The 16,328-nt window shown below is 38.0% G+C and overlaps 1 protein-coding gene across 3 annotated transcripts in view; it reads left to right on the forward strand.

The window, feature by feature from the left end:
• Positions 1-16,328, forward strand: part of EVC2 (EvC ciliary complex subunit 2) — a 79,171-nt gene that overhangs the window by 21,530 nt on the left and 41,313 nt on the right. For all 3 annotated transcript variants that reach the window (XM_062575326.1, XM_062575328.1, XM_062575327.1), the window contains exons 8-9: positions 2,329-2,463; positions 5,226-5,377. In XM_062575326.1, coding sequence (XP_062431310.1) covers positions 2,329-2,463; positions 5,226-5,377 — 287 coding nt within the window. The remainder of the gene's footprint in view (positions 1-2,328; positions 2,464-5,225; positions 5,378-16,328) is intronic.

Below are 16,328 nucleotides of genomic sequence, written 5' to 3' on the forward strand. Positions count from 1 at the left end.
CTCTTTTCCTCTGTCAAACTACCAGCTTCCATTCAGCTTCCCTGAACCCATACTCTGCACCATATTCTTGTTTTTACAAAAGCCTGGAAAAGATCCCTAAGTTACACAGTGCTTGGAAATTTGACAAATGCAAATGATTTCAGACAAAGTAATTATGTGGTTTCAAAGTGTTTTTTTTTAAATTTGTTTGTTTTGTCCTATTTTTTTTTCTAAGTATTGTCTACCACAGTCTCCTGTTCCTTGAAACCCATGGGATGCCAGGTTGGGCCTGGCCATAGGAGAACTCAAGGAGAGTAACTGTGTGGCTTTCTCAATGGCCACCTAGTGCAACCAGAGAATTTGGGGGACCTGAGACTGACGTACAGGGAATTTCATTATTTCAAGCCACACACAGACGTTAGTTAGCTGTGTGACTGTTCAAGGGACCTGGGCTGGAGGAAACAATTCCCTGTTGGTCTGCGAAAGGAGTAAAGAGTGGGCGAGCGGAGGGAAATATTTAACATTTATGTGATCATTTTTCAAATAAATTTAAAGATGACAGTATTTTGATGCAAAATGATGCAGCTTTAATTGAGCTCCTGGCAAGAAATTAGGAGAAATTAGTGCAGAGTCATAGGAGGCGTGAGCTGCTGCTGGCACTGGCTTACATGTTCTGCATGCTCTTCGTCATTGATAGTGGTACAGAGGAGAGTAGCAGTAGCTTCAGATGAACATCGAGAAAAAACATTCAAACAATATATTGGTAATAACACATGGAACTGAGAAACTAATGTGTTTCTTTTTTTTTTCTCCCTCTTTCCCCCATTTAATATTTGAGAGAATTCAGTACATGGCTTGCTTACTCAGATAAACATTTAGTCCCAAACCATTTTAGTGAAACTCAGAGCATTCCAAGTGCTTCATCATTTTAAACTAGGTACATTTTTTTAAAAAAATCCCCCCATTTCTGTCAGTCAGAGCAATTGTTGACTCTTCATATACAGTACTGTCAGCTAAGCCCTGGGTATTTCTGAAACCATGACAATTGTAAATCATAGCCTATATTAACTTCTTGATGTCAAGACCCTCTTGATACTGATATCATAGTCTAATTCAACTGAAATCAGATTGAAATCAATGAGGACTGAGCATTTCCATTGCCTTTGGGGATCTGAGCCTATAAACAATGAAGTCTAACCTGACACAGTCTTTCATTTAGAGGGATATGACAGATTTTTTCAGTGTACAAAAACATTTACCAGACATCAGTAAAAGGATCAAATTCTGCTATTCAATTGGCATAAATCCTTTCAAGTGATGTTCACAATTTAGATTAATGCTTCCTCTGCATAATTATCCTTGACTCTGTGGAATGCTGCAAGATTTCTGCATGGGGAAATGACCAAACCCTGCTTGTGAGCAGCATGTTAATTATTTACAAGCTCTAGTTCCAGCAGAGAGATTATTGTGTGGAGAAACATTATACTAATGGCTATGCTATGTTTTTCATCCAGAGACCTCAAAGAATTAAACAAACATTGAATTAACTTCTGCTACATGGAGCATGAAGTAAAAATTAATTTTTAATGCAATTCAATTTAAAGATAATGTTAACACATAAACTAAAAGGCCTACTAAGAAGTTAGCTGGCTTGTGTATCTTGCACTCCTGCTATCTTTCTTGACTTTGGCTCTTGCAGAAACTACAAGCATGTAAATAGATTGGGTAATTTTGTCAATTGTCAGTTATATATTTGTTCTAAATTCATATTAGTACTTTTTCCTTGTATTGATTACCGAGTTTTGTTGATTTTTTAAAAATAGCTGTTAATTTAGGTAGCCAACATTAGACTGACTTTCCAGAGCTTCTGAGAGATACCAAATGCCACTCATTTCAAACAGATTTAGAAGATGTTGGCATCTCTATTAAGTATTGTGACTATTAAGTATTACAGAATCACAGAATGGTTGAGGTTGGAAGGGACCTCTGGAGCTCATCAAGTCCAACCCCTCTGCTCAAGCAGGGTCATCTAGAGCATGTTGCACAGGAGGTCAAAAGTCGCAGCACCTAAAATTCAATCTGTTTGTGTTCTATTGTTTGTAATTACATGGTCATTTAGACTTGGTGAACATGGTGGAGAACACTGGCATTAAAATCTATGGAAAATAGACCCTGGTTTGAAAATATTAATAGAACTGTAGTAGTTACAACTTAATACTGAGAAACTCCGAAGTTGTTTGAAACCATTTAAAAATAATTCACTGTATTGCTTACAGCTATAATATTTGAGTCAGATCTTTAGATGTATATTTAAAATACAGTTTTAATAATACAATCTTTTAATTTCAGATTTCATACAGCCATGGCATTCATGCTGCAGGATTCTTCATTGCTTTTCTTGTTTCCCTTGTATTGACGTGTGCTGTTTTATGTGTTGTTTACCGAACCCAGATACTAAAATGGAGTTTCCGTGGTAAAAACCAGGTGTGTCAAACTTTTCTAACAACACTTTATGTAACTTTTGCTTCAATTATATCTGATGACATAACTTGCTAACTAATAGAGATTGTCTAAGCAATTTTTGAAGACAAAGCATCAAGGACTAAATTAGCTTCTCAGGTATGTATATCTCTGCGTATCCTTAGCACAATCAGATTTGATGAAGAGTGTGGGAATGATAATCTGGTCGAAAGAACTGCTGTCAAGATATAGATGTTCAAGATCAGGGTGAAGAAGATCACTCTTTGGCCCTGGTCGTTCCTTCTTCCTCCTTCTCTTCCTCCTCCCTCCCCCAAAATGAGAGGCAGGATGTCTCAGGCATGTAAGGAGGAACTAGACTACTCACCTGGACTGCAGCAGACTTGAGTCCAAATTATGTTGCTGATTATTGAGAATAGGGAATTGAATGTAAGTCTCAGTTCTTTGGATATGCCTGAATCTCTTCCGTGGTTGAGCAAAACAGTTGAGTTTTGGGGTGGAGCACTGCCAGTGTTCTTTATCTATGCTGTGCCTGTTTGTAGAAAGTGTTTTAGCGCAGAGAGAGAGAGAAAATACATAGTCTGATAAATATTCATCAGGTTGGCCCAAGTTGGAGTCCTGGCTTCTTTTAATTAATGAAATATTTATGTAAAATGGGATAACTTCACAGAAGAGAGCTAGAGAACTCAGTCAGAGCGTGATGGTGATCAGGGCAGTGCTCCAGGAGAGCGGATGCTTGAACCGCTGCTCTGCTTAGACAGCAGAGGATCTCCCATGTCCCACTGGAATTTCTAACCACTGGGCTACTGGAGTAGCATCACTCTGTGCTTTGTTTGAGCATGGTCAAGTGAATATGTTGGTATATCTGTGGATTTAGGATGGGAACACGTGATAGAGGTGAGAAACGCAGAGTCTGAGAAATCTCTCTTGGGTGAAAGGGGCAGTATAAACTGTGCTCGCTGGTGCTCTGAAATTGAGACATTTCACACTGACAGAGATTTCAGAGGTAGCTGTGTTGCTAACTCTACCTTTCAATTTCAGTCTGAATTTTCTTCATTAGTGATCTGACTTTTACAAATTAAACCTTTTTGGGTGTTTGAATATGTAAAGAAATTGTCTGTATAAAGATTTCTAAAAAATTCCCAAGGAGTCTAAATGAAGTTAGATTTGGTTTAGATATTGCAATGAGTGTGCATATGTGGCTACCTGGAGAGCTGTGAGGGGTTTTTATTCCTCCTATACAAACTGTCTTTATATCTAATGAGCCCTTTAGCCACAGTCCTTGAGGGGGGAATGTCGTGTTCTGGCATATTTAGAGGCGCCTAGAGGCAGTCCTGTGCAAGAAATACACTTCAGAGGACTCAGGGTTGTGTTCAGTTTACCCTGCTTGGAAAACTGATGCACCAAGCCCAGAAGCAGTGGTGGTTGCCCCAGGTCCTTCTGTTACTCACGCGGGTTGCTGCAGTGGTTGCTGCTGTCCCTGCTAGGATGCTTTCCATGAGCATGCTCCGACTTACTGCGCTTAGCCTGAGGTGAGGGAACTTAAATATCTCCAGGGAAGGGGTGGTGTCTGATACTGCTTGGAGATGGAGAAGGGGCAGCTTGGAAATGGATAGAGGGAACTCTTGAAGATGCCAGCCTTTGCAAGTTGCTGCACTTGGGCAAACATCTGGGAAGAGTTACAGTGGGGCGCAGCATATGTCAGAGGCCCAGGCAGCTTTGCTGGCGATTACTTGTTTTGGAACTAGCTGTATACAGTTGTCTTTATACAAATATGAGTGTTGGTTTCCTATCTCTAAGTGAAAATGCTGTCAGATGTAGCTTTTCATACTGTACAATAAGGTTTGAATAAAATGTACATGCCACGTTGTCTATATGTGATTAAGCGAAGCAGCAAAAAGTAGGGGAGAAAGATGCATTTTTAGGGTTTATATTCCATGGACGCTTTATTTGGTGTGTTCTGTTATTTTTGAGAAATGACACAATAGGGCGAATGATCTTTTCTCTGTTTGGAGTAACCATTCAGCCTATTGATAAGCCTGTCTCAGTGTGCAGGGTTCATCCTGTCCCCGGCCGGTAGATGGACCTGATGACTTCACAAAATCACTTCCAGACTTATTCTCTATGGTTGAAAATTACTCCTTAGGCCTGAAGAAATAATCTCTGTAAATGGAAAGGCTTTGCCTTTTTTTTTTTTTTTAATAGAAAAGACTGTAATAATGAAATCATAAAAAATGAACCAAATTGGTCCCAGTATCAGATATTTATAGCAACTCTTTTGTATAGTAATTTTATTAGTCTCAGTGGAGTCTATCTGACCTGTGAACTGGCTGAGTCACTTCCATCATTCATAGGATTAGTGTTTCATTTTGTTCACCTCGTAATGCTGTAATCTTGCCATATATAATGTGTATATCATAGTAAGTCTTTTTTAAATTACCTAGCAATTTATAGTGAAATATAACCTCCTAGAAGGCTTTTGGAAGCCTTCTGGAGTCAATATAGAGTCTTCTGTCTTCTCCATTGATTTCTTTATTTGTATTCCAGATTGGTTATATAAAAAAAAATGTTAAACCTGAAAAAACAGTAGAAGTATATTTGATCCCAAGTCTGTGCTTGAACTACATAATCTCTTTCCACTCTGTCCAGCTCTACAGTTTTTTGATAAATGGGATTCTTTCAACTAACTCAGTGTTACTTACCTAGAATAAGATTAAGCTCTCAGTGCAAAATCTTTATAATCTGATTTTTTTTTTCATTTCTTTTAGGAGCCCCAACTTGAACTCAGTCAAAATCACAAACTTGAACGCTCTCAGTTTAATTCAGGTGATCTCTTTAGTGAAGATACAATTATGAATGACCAATTCATCGATATACTGTCTTTTGAAGAATCTGGGAACATGCTTCAGGCTTTAGAAGAGTAAGAATTTACTGCTCTTACATTACCCTTATCATCAGCTAAACCTTTGAAAAAATGTCCTTCAGTATCTATCATCTTTTTTCATAATTTAGACATATGGCTGCAGTACTTCAAGGTTTTGAACAGTAGTAAGTAGCCATCTGTGGGAACTGAAAATTGTCATATTTTATATTGCTTTACTATATAAGTCACTGCTCTATCTAGGCTTAAGGCATGCAAATTTTCCAATTCAAGTGAAATACTATTTTTGTTTCTTGGTGGTTCATAATGTACAGGAAAACTTGTCTGGGTAAAAAAAATGATGAAAGGATATATTTTATTATCACCTAACGCATTCAGCTCTCAAAACAGTGTGACTTTTGTCCTAGAAAAGTGATTCCCTACTGGGTGCCAGCATTTTTGTGCAGCAACATCTTTTGCAGACACCTGGATCAGAATCTAAGGAGTGACAGTTCAGTGCCAGCAAAAAGATATCGCATAGATGAAATTAGAAAGACCACTGGAGCAGAGAAAGAGCAGAGAAATTCTACTATTTTGTTGAAAGGCAAGTCAGGATAATATGACAGAAACATGCAGCTATTAAAGGTCATCTGTTCTTCAGCAGAATTTGAAGAAAGATCTGATAGACTGTATTTTATTGTTCAATCTTATGGTTAGCTCCTGGAAAGTCAAGTTAAAGCAGTATTATGCAACTATAAAATCTGTAGAAGCTGAAAGCAAAAGTTACAGAAATGTGGAAGTAATTTTCTTTCTTAAATTTTAACTTAACTGAATTATTTTCTGCATTTCGTTGGTAACTGAGATATTTACCTTTGTAAATTACACATTGGTCCTTGCTTTTAGAAGTCTGTAGCAATGCAGGTTCTAAGGAGATTTATCCTGAAAATTGTTATGTGAGTGTTCAACAGGATCAAATATATTTTTACCTCACTATAGTATTAACTTATTTTAAGGATAGGGAATATCTAGCTAATTTTAACAAAAATACTGAACTGTTTATTTAATGTCCTATTTTCAGATGTGTTCTGGTTTAGAAAGGTAAATATTCTTGCAAATCTTTGGATAGGATTATTTATATAACTGAAATATTTATACAACTAAAACCATAAGACAGGATTCACTTCTCAGTTTGTGTGTGTGTCCTGGGGCTATAGCATTTTAATATTCTTATGCAGTTAGCACAAATATCTCTCTTGCTTCTGCTTCTTTCCTCTCAGTTTCTACTTTTTCCCTTTCATATCCCCTTTTTTCTTTTTTCTTTTTTCTTTTCTTTCTTTTTTTTTATCACAACACTTTTTCTATCTCCTTTGCATAACAAAAGTTTCTTTTGCTTAATAGTTTGACTTTTTATTTTTTTTTAATAAATTCTGAATGGTAATATACGACATTTTATAGCAGATTGGAATTACTGTATAGGTGAATGTTGATATAGCCCAGGTTTGTTGTATGATTGGAGTTCTTGTAGGTTATTTCTGTGACTGGCTGTATGAGGTCAAATCTGGCTACAAATCAGATGCTTGTTTGAAACATGCCTCAGTGAAGGCAGTGAAGGTGCCCAGTAGGATTTTGGTTAATAAATCACTTATACAAGTTTCAAATTACTACTTCAGAAACTGCCTCAAAACTGTTTGAGTGGTGGCTCACCTGAAAACAGAAATGCGAAGTTTACCTTGTGTCTTTGAGTGTTCAAGAAAATAAAAGGATTTATTTTAGCTATACTCTTAAATATCAGATAAAATGCCTGGATAATCTGAAATAGCTAGAGTAGAAAGAACTGCTTTTATCTCATTACACCGTGCTATATAAATAACTGTAGATATACTCACTAGCTACATTTCAGGGATTTATCTGTATTCTGGCACTTGAATTCATTTGTGTCTCTTTTGGGAACGTATTTGAGCAGAGCATCTTTATCGACAAGTCTTCAGGTGTTGATTCCTATGCCCAACAGCCTTCCTGCTCTATATGACTTTATCATATACAATATATTCACCATAATATGCTTTGCAATTGTCATCAGCTTATTTTAAGTATTATGTGCAGTCTCCACTAGAACTGCATTTCACAGTGCTGAATTGAACACTCTTTGTATGTCTAATGTATATCTTGACAAACCCATAAGAATTATGGCCTATAAATTAAAGAAGATTTTTCTGGCTGAAAACTGTGGCTCAGTTTAATTTAATGTATATAGTTATCAGACTAGGAATTTGCTCAAGATTTCATTGGCCACAGGAGGCAGGAAAAGTTTGCAAGATTTTTAAGAGCTTGATTTTATTCTGCATGTGGAGGACAACATTTTTTTTTTTTTTTTTTTGTAGGACAGTTCTCCTCTGATATCCTGGTGGACTGTTGGTTCAGTAGGACAGAGTACTGCATTTATAAATGCCTAATCTGTCGTGCCTGAGTATTACCTGTAACATTCTCATTTGTGTTATCCATCCAGTAATATTTGCTTAGTTTCTCATCTAATCATTTTCAAAGCTTGAGGTATAAGCTATTGTGAATGTCCCAGATGAGCCTTTTAGAGAAATACATTCATTGTGAGACCTGGAGAAGTTACTGGTTGTTTGGAGACTTTTTACTTATTTATAATTGCTAGCTGCCCCTTCATACCCGCTCTCCATTTCTGTTCCTTTCCCTTCCCTGGAGGGAATTGGGTAAAAAAACCCAGTGTTGTTAACAATAACATCTATGCAATAGCTACATACATGTTCCTCTCATCTCTTACTGGTAGTACAATGTGTCTGACCACATGAAGGTCTCTGAAATGTGGACTAAATTGCGCTGAACTCTTCCTTTTACTTGGTGAGGAAAAAGGATTCACTTCTACAGTATGATTCTTCTCATCCTAAGGTAGACGTCTAAAAAAAGGTCAAACGGCAGCCTGTACTGTAAAGTCTGGAACCTGAACTGATTAGTTCACCTGTAGGTGTCTGGTGGTAGGTGAGATGAATCCCAGTCTTGCAAGGTCATTGCCCAAAAAGGCAACTTAACTCCTATATTGCATAAACACAATACTGTTTCTGATTTCTTCAGTACCTATAACGCACACCTGGACTTGCACTGTTGCATTGTTAGATGTGCATACATTATGTGTGTAATGTTGTTAACACTGTTGCATGACATTTAGCTGGAAAAGCTCCCCTTCTCTTAATGTTGCTTCCTCATCCATTCTGCAACTTAGTGCGAAGCAGTCCTTTAACTTCTGATCTAAATTCCTTAAAGGTTTCATCTCAGTTGTGTGCTTTATAAATTGTTGTACATTATCCAGGTTTTTAGCTGATTATGAAGATACTATATAGGTTTATATAACAGTTACCTATGGTAAAAGCAGAGTATGAGAATTGGAGAGTAATTCTTATTTTTCACTGAATTAGCTGGTTTAAGGATAGTGATTTGCAAAACATAAAGGGAAAAAGAAAAAGTATGTACTTATAATTTATTAGTGAGTAATTGTAGTCAATCTAAATAGATTCTGCACTTCAAAGGAATGTCATCATTTTTATAGCTGTGGTCACAAAAACAATTTTTCTATAGCTTTGCATTTTGTTTTATTGCATTGAACAGATGGGTATTCTGACACTTTATACTTAAGTAGATAGTTCTGTAAGCTGTAAGGAAGTGGGGAATGAGATCAGAGTTGTCTCACAGGAATGGCCACTGGACTGAGGATAAGAATTAGACTTTTGCCTTGAGCACAGTATTTTCATGTCATATGTATGCTGAATGTGAATTTCAGCATCATTTTTTTTATTATTTGGGGAGGCAGAGGCATGGAGTTTGTGTTAGAGAGCTTTTGATATTTTAGATATCTTTAGCAAACTACAAAAATATTGCTTACATTATTATTCAACAAGCATGTTTTAGTTTGCTAATTCCTTGTATGTGTGTTAGTACATTTTCTCTATGTGGTACACATACAAGCCTGCCATCATGATTGATACTTTCTCCTTAAATTGCATTGTGGTAGTAAACACAGTTGGAATCATTCTGGTCCTTTGTTCTGTTGTGCAGACAAATATGCACAAATTATTCAGAAAATTAACATTTGCAGAATTTTTTTCCTCTTTACAATATAAAGCTATGTTAATAGCTAACATCTTTTGTAAAGTAACAATGCCAAATTGTTTAGCAAATACATTAAGAGAGTGTGATCAATATTTATGCGCAGGGAAGTCTTTGGAACGTAGACTGTTTGTACTCCCAGGAGGATTGTCTAGAGAACAAAACATTTTTAAATATTTCATAGGAAGGCTTCCTAGTTACTTGTTTTGTGAGTTTAGCCTTAATAAGTCCTATCCTTGATGCACATTATGCAGCAATGTCATTTGGTTTGTATTCTCAGTGGGTTTCTTCCCATGTATATTCCTGAATATTGGTCCATTGGCAATGAATGCTAATGAGAAGAAGCTATATTTTTGAATATTTAACATGTGCACTAGAAAATCATATTCCACACTGTTGCAGATTTCTTTACTGTAGTTCTGCAGCAGAACGCAAAGATACCTGAGCAGTTTGCTTTTGTGACTAATGTGAACAAGTCTGATCACTATGGCATAGTCTCAGAAGACTGGTATTTTAAAGGAACTTATTTTTTTTAACTGGCTTTCCACTATTCCAGCTTTTCTTTTCCATCCTTATTTTTTACAGCTGTTTGAGTTAGGCTAAGCTTTAGCTGCATATCTTGCTGAACTTGTGCCTGTTTGCTGATACACAATACATATAGCCAATTATTTTGGCAAATCTTTAAGTAATAAGTATGTATTGCGTTTGATTTTTTTTTCTGATAGTACAGGGCACTGATGCCAATATACTAGAGAACAGGATCAAACTATTTCCAGAGAGCCTTGACAGAAAAGTCAAAAACAATTTACTACTATATTAGAAGTTCCCTTTTTCTTTCTAAATGTAAATTTCTCACTGTACATTTTAATTTAATTTGCCATGGAGCAATTGTGTGGGTTTTTTTAAATCCTGATTTCAAATGGAAAGTAAGAATAGAAGATCATGGTGTCATAGCAGCTAGACATGAGTATTTCTACATAGAAAATGGTGACAGATTGTTGCATTGTTAGTACAACAAAATAGAGGTGCTAAATTTCTGTAGTTCATAGATTTTTGAGTATGTAATAGAAATTGTAAAATTTTTTGAGGAAAGACATATTAATTGTTCTGTTTTTGTACAATTTGATACTATTCCAGGACTGGAATGCAGGGATACAAAAATAAATAATAATAACACTGATGTACTAGTGAATACACATGGAATGCACCTCAAACCCTACAGTCTGTGTTATGGATGCTATTATAAACCGGACAAGTATGTAACCTATATATTTTTTCCCTCAGTGAAACTCAAATGCTTAGTGGGTAATAGGAGAGATTTCATGTGAGAGGGAAAGAGAAAAAAATAATTGATTTGAAATTAATGTATGTGTATCTTTTCTCATTTAAAAAATGACACATCTTTGATGTTGGCTAGCCATTAAGAAATGTTCAGAGTTACGTGGATCATTTCTGCTCTTCTTCTAGAACAGATCTTCTCATCCAAAAACAAACAACTCCTGATACTTTTACTGAAGCTTTATTCAGTACTTTCTGAAAGAAGATTTATCAATCTGCTCATACCCTTTCTGACATCTGAGTATTCATCCAGTCTGGATAGATCTGTAGAATCTGAGTAGATCACAACAAAGCTGGAAGCTCTTCAGGTGTAATGCATAATGCCATGATATTTGTTTATACTTTTTTAGTTGGTATCCAGGCTGATTCTTTTAAAAGCAGTGATAGAATGGTGATGACTTCACTGGAAGTAGGATGAGAATCTTATTTGCTCTCTTCTTGTTAGTAACTTTTGTTACTGTAAAAAATAACATTTTCTGACCTCTGCTGCAATTATGCCTATAATGTAGTTAGTAATATTTTTTAATAGGATTCCTGAAGATCACTAATCTATCACTATCAATTTTCACACTTTCTGTATTCAAAATTGAGGTTCTCAGACACTTAAATGTAGCTTAATTTTTAAAAGATTTTTTAAAAGATTAAGAATTGAAGTACCTTTTCTTTCTTTATAATACTGTGGAGAGTTAAAGGAATTTGATAATGAAACTGCTAGCAAATCTAGTGTTTAGATGGTTGGTAGTTATTTGTGAATCATTTTTTCTGAAGAAGAGCTAATGATCTCTCAGCACAGTTTATCATTTTTTTCTGTTGTGTGTTGGGGAGAGGAGGGACAGGGAGATTATAAATCATAAGAATCCTATTTATGATTTTGTCACCATCTTGAATTATTTCCTTTTTCTGCAAAACTAAATCTACCTGTGACTCATCTATGTGAAGGCATCCCTAGATAATCATCGCGTACCTTTCGCAGCTGTCCTGTTTATTTACAGGATGGCCTGTATTCCCTGTAGACCCACATTTCAGCTATGCTGAGTTTGTGCTTGCTCTGTAACAGTGTCACAGACCTGATGGATGAACCCATCCGGCTGAGAGCTGGCTGCAGGCCAGGCGAGCTCCTGGTGCAGCATGGAGCATCTTCAGGACTCCTGCAACGGGCACAGGCTGCGCCACGGCAGGCAGTAGCGAAGCCTGGGGAGAGGCCACGCGCTCTGCGCCTACCCCCTGCTCTGCGCTGTGGGGTGCTGGCTCTTTGGACCTCCCGCTGTTACTGCTGGTTCAGCACAGGTTTGAGTTTCCTGCAAGAATTGGGGCCTCGGGGTGCTACACTCTGCATAAATCCCTGCCACAAAGTAGTGCAATCTCCTCTGTGGCTTGACCCACCAGGAAAGTGTGAGAAGCAGAGGACAGAAAGAGAGGGAGGTTGAAGGTAGCAGGCTATGTCACTGCAAACTGAGGGTCCACATTCTTGTGGCAATTACAGACTGACAGAAATGTGTGGAATAGCATCAGTACGTGATTAATGTTTGTTGTTGTGCAATTTCCTGTAGTATTTAGAGTACAAGAGGGTCATCAGGAGAGGTTAACTTCTGTTCTCTTTTCCTTTGTTTCTAATATTAGAGCTGGGATTTGGTAAAATACCAGCTCTACTACGTTTTATAGTCTGACACTTCGGTGCTGGAAATCTCCAGGAGAGTTGGGACATTTTTTTAAATAAAAATATGCCCTTGTTTGAAAAGAAAAGCCACAAATAAACATAGCCTGGCTTATTAATATTCTATTACTGATCCCTCAGTGAATGTATGTTCTAAGTAAAAAAAAAAAACAAAAAACAAAAAACAAACAAAACCCACGCTTCTGCAGCTTAAGACCTTTTATGGCAGTTGTACTTTACTTGGCTTTCTTTGCTTACTAAAATGAGTACTGGAAGATATGGTTTCAAGATCTGGGTGTGTGAAACTCCCTTCTGGCCTTCAAGAGAGTCCTCTGTCAGTCTTGACTTCTCTGGAGTGTGATAGGGTAACGCAGATGGTAGATAACATCTTTTTTTGTCTTCCTTTTTCCTCCTCTCCTGAAAGCTGCCTTCCCTGTTTGCGTTCTGCGTGCGGACGCAATACCACATCAGCATGCAGCTTCTCCGGGCTGCTGCGGTGGCTGTGGTGGTGATTTGTCCTTGCTCGCCCTCTCTGGGTTCACGTCCCCACCAGGAGTGACTGCAGCCCACGGCTGCTCTGCCGAGGTGCACCCAGGGACTGCTGCAAGGGAGGCTTGGAGGGTAATGAAGATGCAGACCGTCTGCGAGTGGCCTTCTGTTGTATGCTCTTCAGGAGCACCGTGTACCTCTAGGGGAGGCTTTTACAGAAGCTGCTGTCATAGGGCTCCAGTCTCGTTTGGGTGCTGCTGTAATTGGCTGTCATTTGCAGATGAGAAATGAGTCTTCTGGAAGCAAGTTTTTTCCTGTTTTTATTAGGAAATACCACAAAAGGGGAGTTTGCTTGATGCTTCTCTCACATTTAGACGTTAGAAAATCGACACTAGTTTCTTATCGTCATGAACTCTGAATGCATTTTAAAATTGTGTCAGAAAGCCATTAGTTCATTTTACTTTTTAAGACTGATAATTCAGCAGCTATTAATTATCCTGTTCCAAAATTCCCTCTGTGGGCCTCTAATTTGTAGAATAAGCCTTAAAGACATAGTTATTTTGTAGTCAATGGCTTTTCAGTAGCTTCTGGGTTTTTAAATTAACCATACATGTTTTTTCCTGACCCTATCTGCTTTCCTGTATTCTTTCATTAGGTCTGTGGAAGACATCAGGTGTTCAGGCACTCTCTCTGCTTCTCTGTGTTTGACGTCTGGGACTCTCCCCTCCCAGCTCTTCTCTGACCGATCTTTAAACCCTCTTCCTCTTCAAGTGAGTTAAAAATCTTTACACTTGCTGTTTGCAGCTTCATTTTCTACCTGTCTTTTCACCTTTTCTTTTCCTCCCCTTCCTACCACCTACTTTCTACACTGTTCTCATCCTTTGTCTGCATGCTTTGCCCAAGAGAAACTTTGATCTTTTTCATCAACAGATTGCCATCTGCTAACTGTACTTCGTTGTCTTTCATGTTTCCGTTATGGTGAGTATGCTCAGGAAGAGATGTGAGGCCTTTTAAACATGAATTGCTGTAACTGGAGCAGTGCAGAGCATTTAGAGCAACTTATTAAATCTGTCCGTGTTTGAGGATGAACAGAGTGTCGCATTATGATTATTTTTATTTCCCAGGTGTCACAAAATCCTGCATGTTTAATCTGGATAACTGTAAGCACTGTTCTTCTGAGGACCTTGAAACTAAAGCATTTGTTATATTATATATTGAGGATCTCTAATTTGTGCTGACAAAGTGCTTGTTGGTATCTATGACTCGAAGACTATATCCATGCAGCCAGTTAAGGGTGTTCCTGAGGCTGCCCTCAACACTAGACACACTGTCGTTGGGTGAGAACTTGAAGCAGAGTTTTTGATGCGTGTGGTGGCCTTAATTCACTCCTGCAAGCTGCTGTGTGGAGGGAGCAGACCAGAGGTAGAGCACATCAGGCACAGCCTTTCTTCAGCTGCCCGTGAAGAGTGGTTATAGTTCTTGTATTCCAGGATGTGACTTGGAAGAGCTGGCTTATGATTATTTTTTGTCTACACTATTACCATTGGGTTGGTAGAAAGTTCACATGCTTCCTCTGCTTTGGTGCCTTCTTCATAGATTTCCTGGCAGTCAAGTGGAGATTGAGAGTTGCAGATAAAATACACCTTATATCTTAACAGTCTCATCACTCACTTGCTGATGGCTAAATGTCAGGTGAAGTACAGCTATTGCTCCTTCTCAGTTCTCTTTTTAGACAAGGAAGGTCATGGAAATCTTACTCAAAAGGAGTCTGTTGGGAGTTGCAATAAATGGAAAGACATACACTGGAAGACCTAGGGAAGGATAACCATAATGTTGTGATCGTGTTTATTTTTTTCATTCTTTGGGTCACTGCTGAAGAAGCAAGACTGTAAAGTAACTAAAAAGCAGTTGGGAAAAGAATAGGTTAATTTTTATTCAAAGCATGGTGAAAGTATCCAGCGTTTGTGATAGCTATTAAATGCCATATGTTGTAAGCGATGTATCAACATGCTGGAGTTGTAAAGTGTTGCCTTCTAGTGGGAGAGGTGAGGAGTTCAGTCTTTTATGCTTCAGTAAGAAAGGGTTAATAGAGGATGAGATGACTATATATGAATTTATGCGTGAACAACAACAAAAATGATGATCAAAGAACTCATTAGTCCAACAGATAGAGAGAGTTGGAAGTTGGAACTAGCCCAATTCAAGCTGAGGTAAGGTGACCATTTTTAATTCTGAGAGGAATTAGTAACTGGAACAATTAATTGAGTGTTATTTAGCTTCTCCATTATGGAATACTTGAAAATCAAGATGAGATGTTTCTTACAAAAGAAAGATAGGCTTCCTGTGCAGTGTGCTTTATGTGACCCTGCTTGAGCAGGGAGGCTGGACTAGATGATCTCCAGAGGTCCCTTCCAACCTCGACCATTCTAAATTCTATGTGATTAAAACAGAGGTACTGGACTTAAAGCAGGAATTAAAACAGAGAAGTAAATCCAGTGGCTAATGTTTTACAGGATAGTAACAATGAATTGGTGAATCACTGAAGTGAAGCCTCCCACCACCACTGACAATCATTAGTGTAATGTTACACCACAGAGTTTCTATTTTACTTTCTGAATCCTTCTTTATATTTCAGTATAATATATATTTAACAAATCTGATATGTTCCTCTTTTAAATTGTTGTTAATAAAGACTTTAGTCCTATCTGACTGTATCAGCAGAATGTCCTAAGATTTCTGCAAAGAGAAAGGACTAAGATAGAAAATACGCATCTGTGCTGCCAATGTGGAGTGCTTCCTGCGTGGGCAGAGTGAGAAGGACTGTCCGTATGGCAGAGGGCACAGTGAAATGGGGACCTTGAGAATGGGCCATGTGGACGTAGCGGTGCCGGTCCCCCCAACACCAGCCAAGACTGTTTTGTACCTGCATGTGCCTCTTGCGATATCCGTCTGCACACAGCACAGATTCTGTTGGGTTTGTTACAGAAAACACAAACTTCTTAAGGTTCTTTGTATTATTAAGAATGTTTCAGGCGCAGAATGGGATTACTTCGAGCTCAAAAGGACCTGTCCTCCAACAGTGATTGCTGCTCTGGTGTGGGGAAGGAATGAGTTTTGTGTCTGCCTTCCTCCCTCACCGGAAGTTTGGAGGGAGCTTTAAGTTGAGGAGCTTGAGCTCAGCTGCAGTTGACGCTCTCCCATGAGATGCATGGGACAAAGATGTCTTCTGGGTGATTTTTATGAGGAACTAGCAACTTGTGAGTGAGCAGGCAAACAGACCTAAACACTGGATACCATGCTGGGGAATCACTTCAAGTGTTGCAAACCATGTGCGAGTTATTTGTGGATTTGTACAGTGTGACGTATAGCATTTTGTATATACTGTTATTCTAATATGTTGCA

Source organism: Rhea pennata, chromosome 4, assembly GCF_028389875.1.
Source record: "Rhea pennata isolate bPtePen1 chromosome 4, bPtePen1.pri, whole genome shotgun sequence".
Lineage (NCBI taxonomy): Eukaryota > Metazoa > Chordata > Aves > Rheiformes > Rheidae > Rhea > Rhea pennata.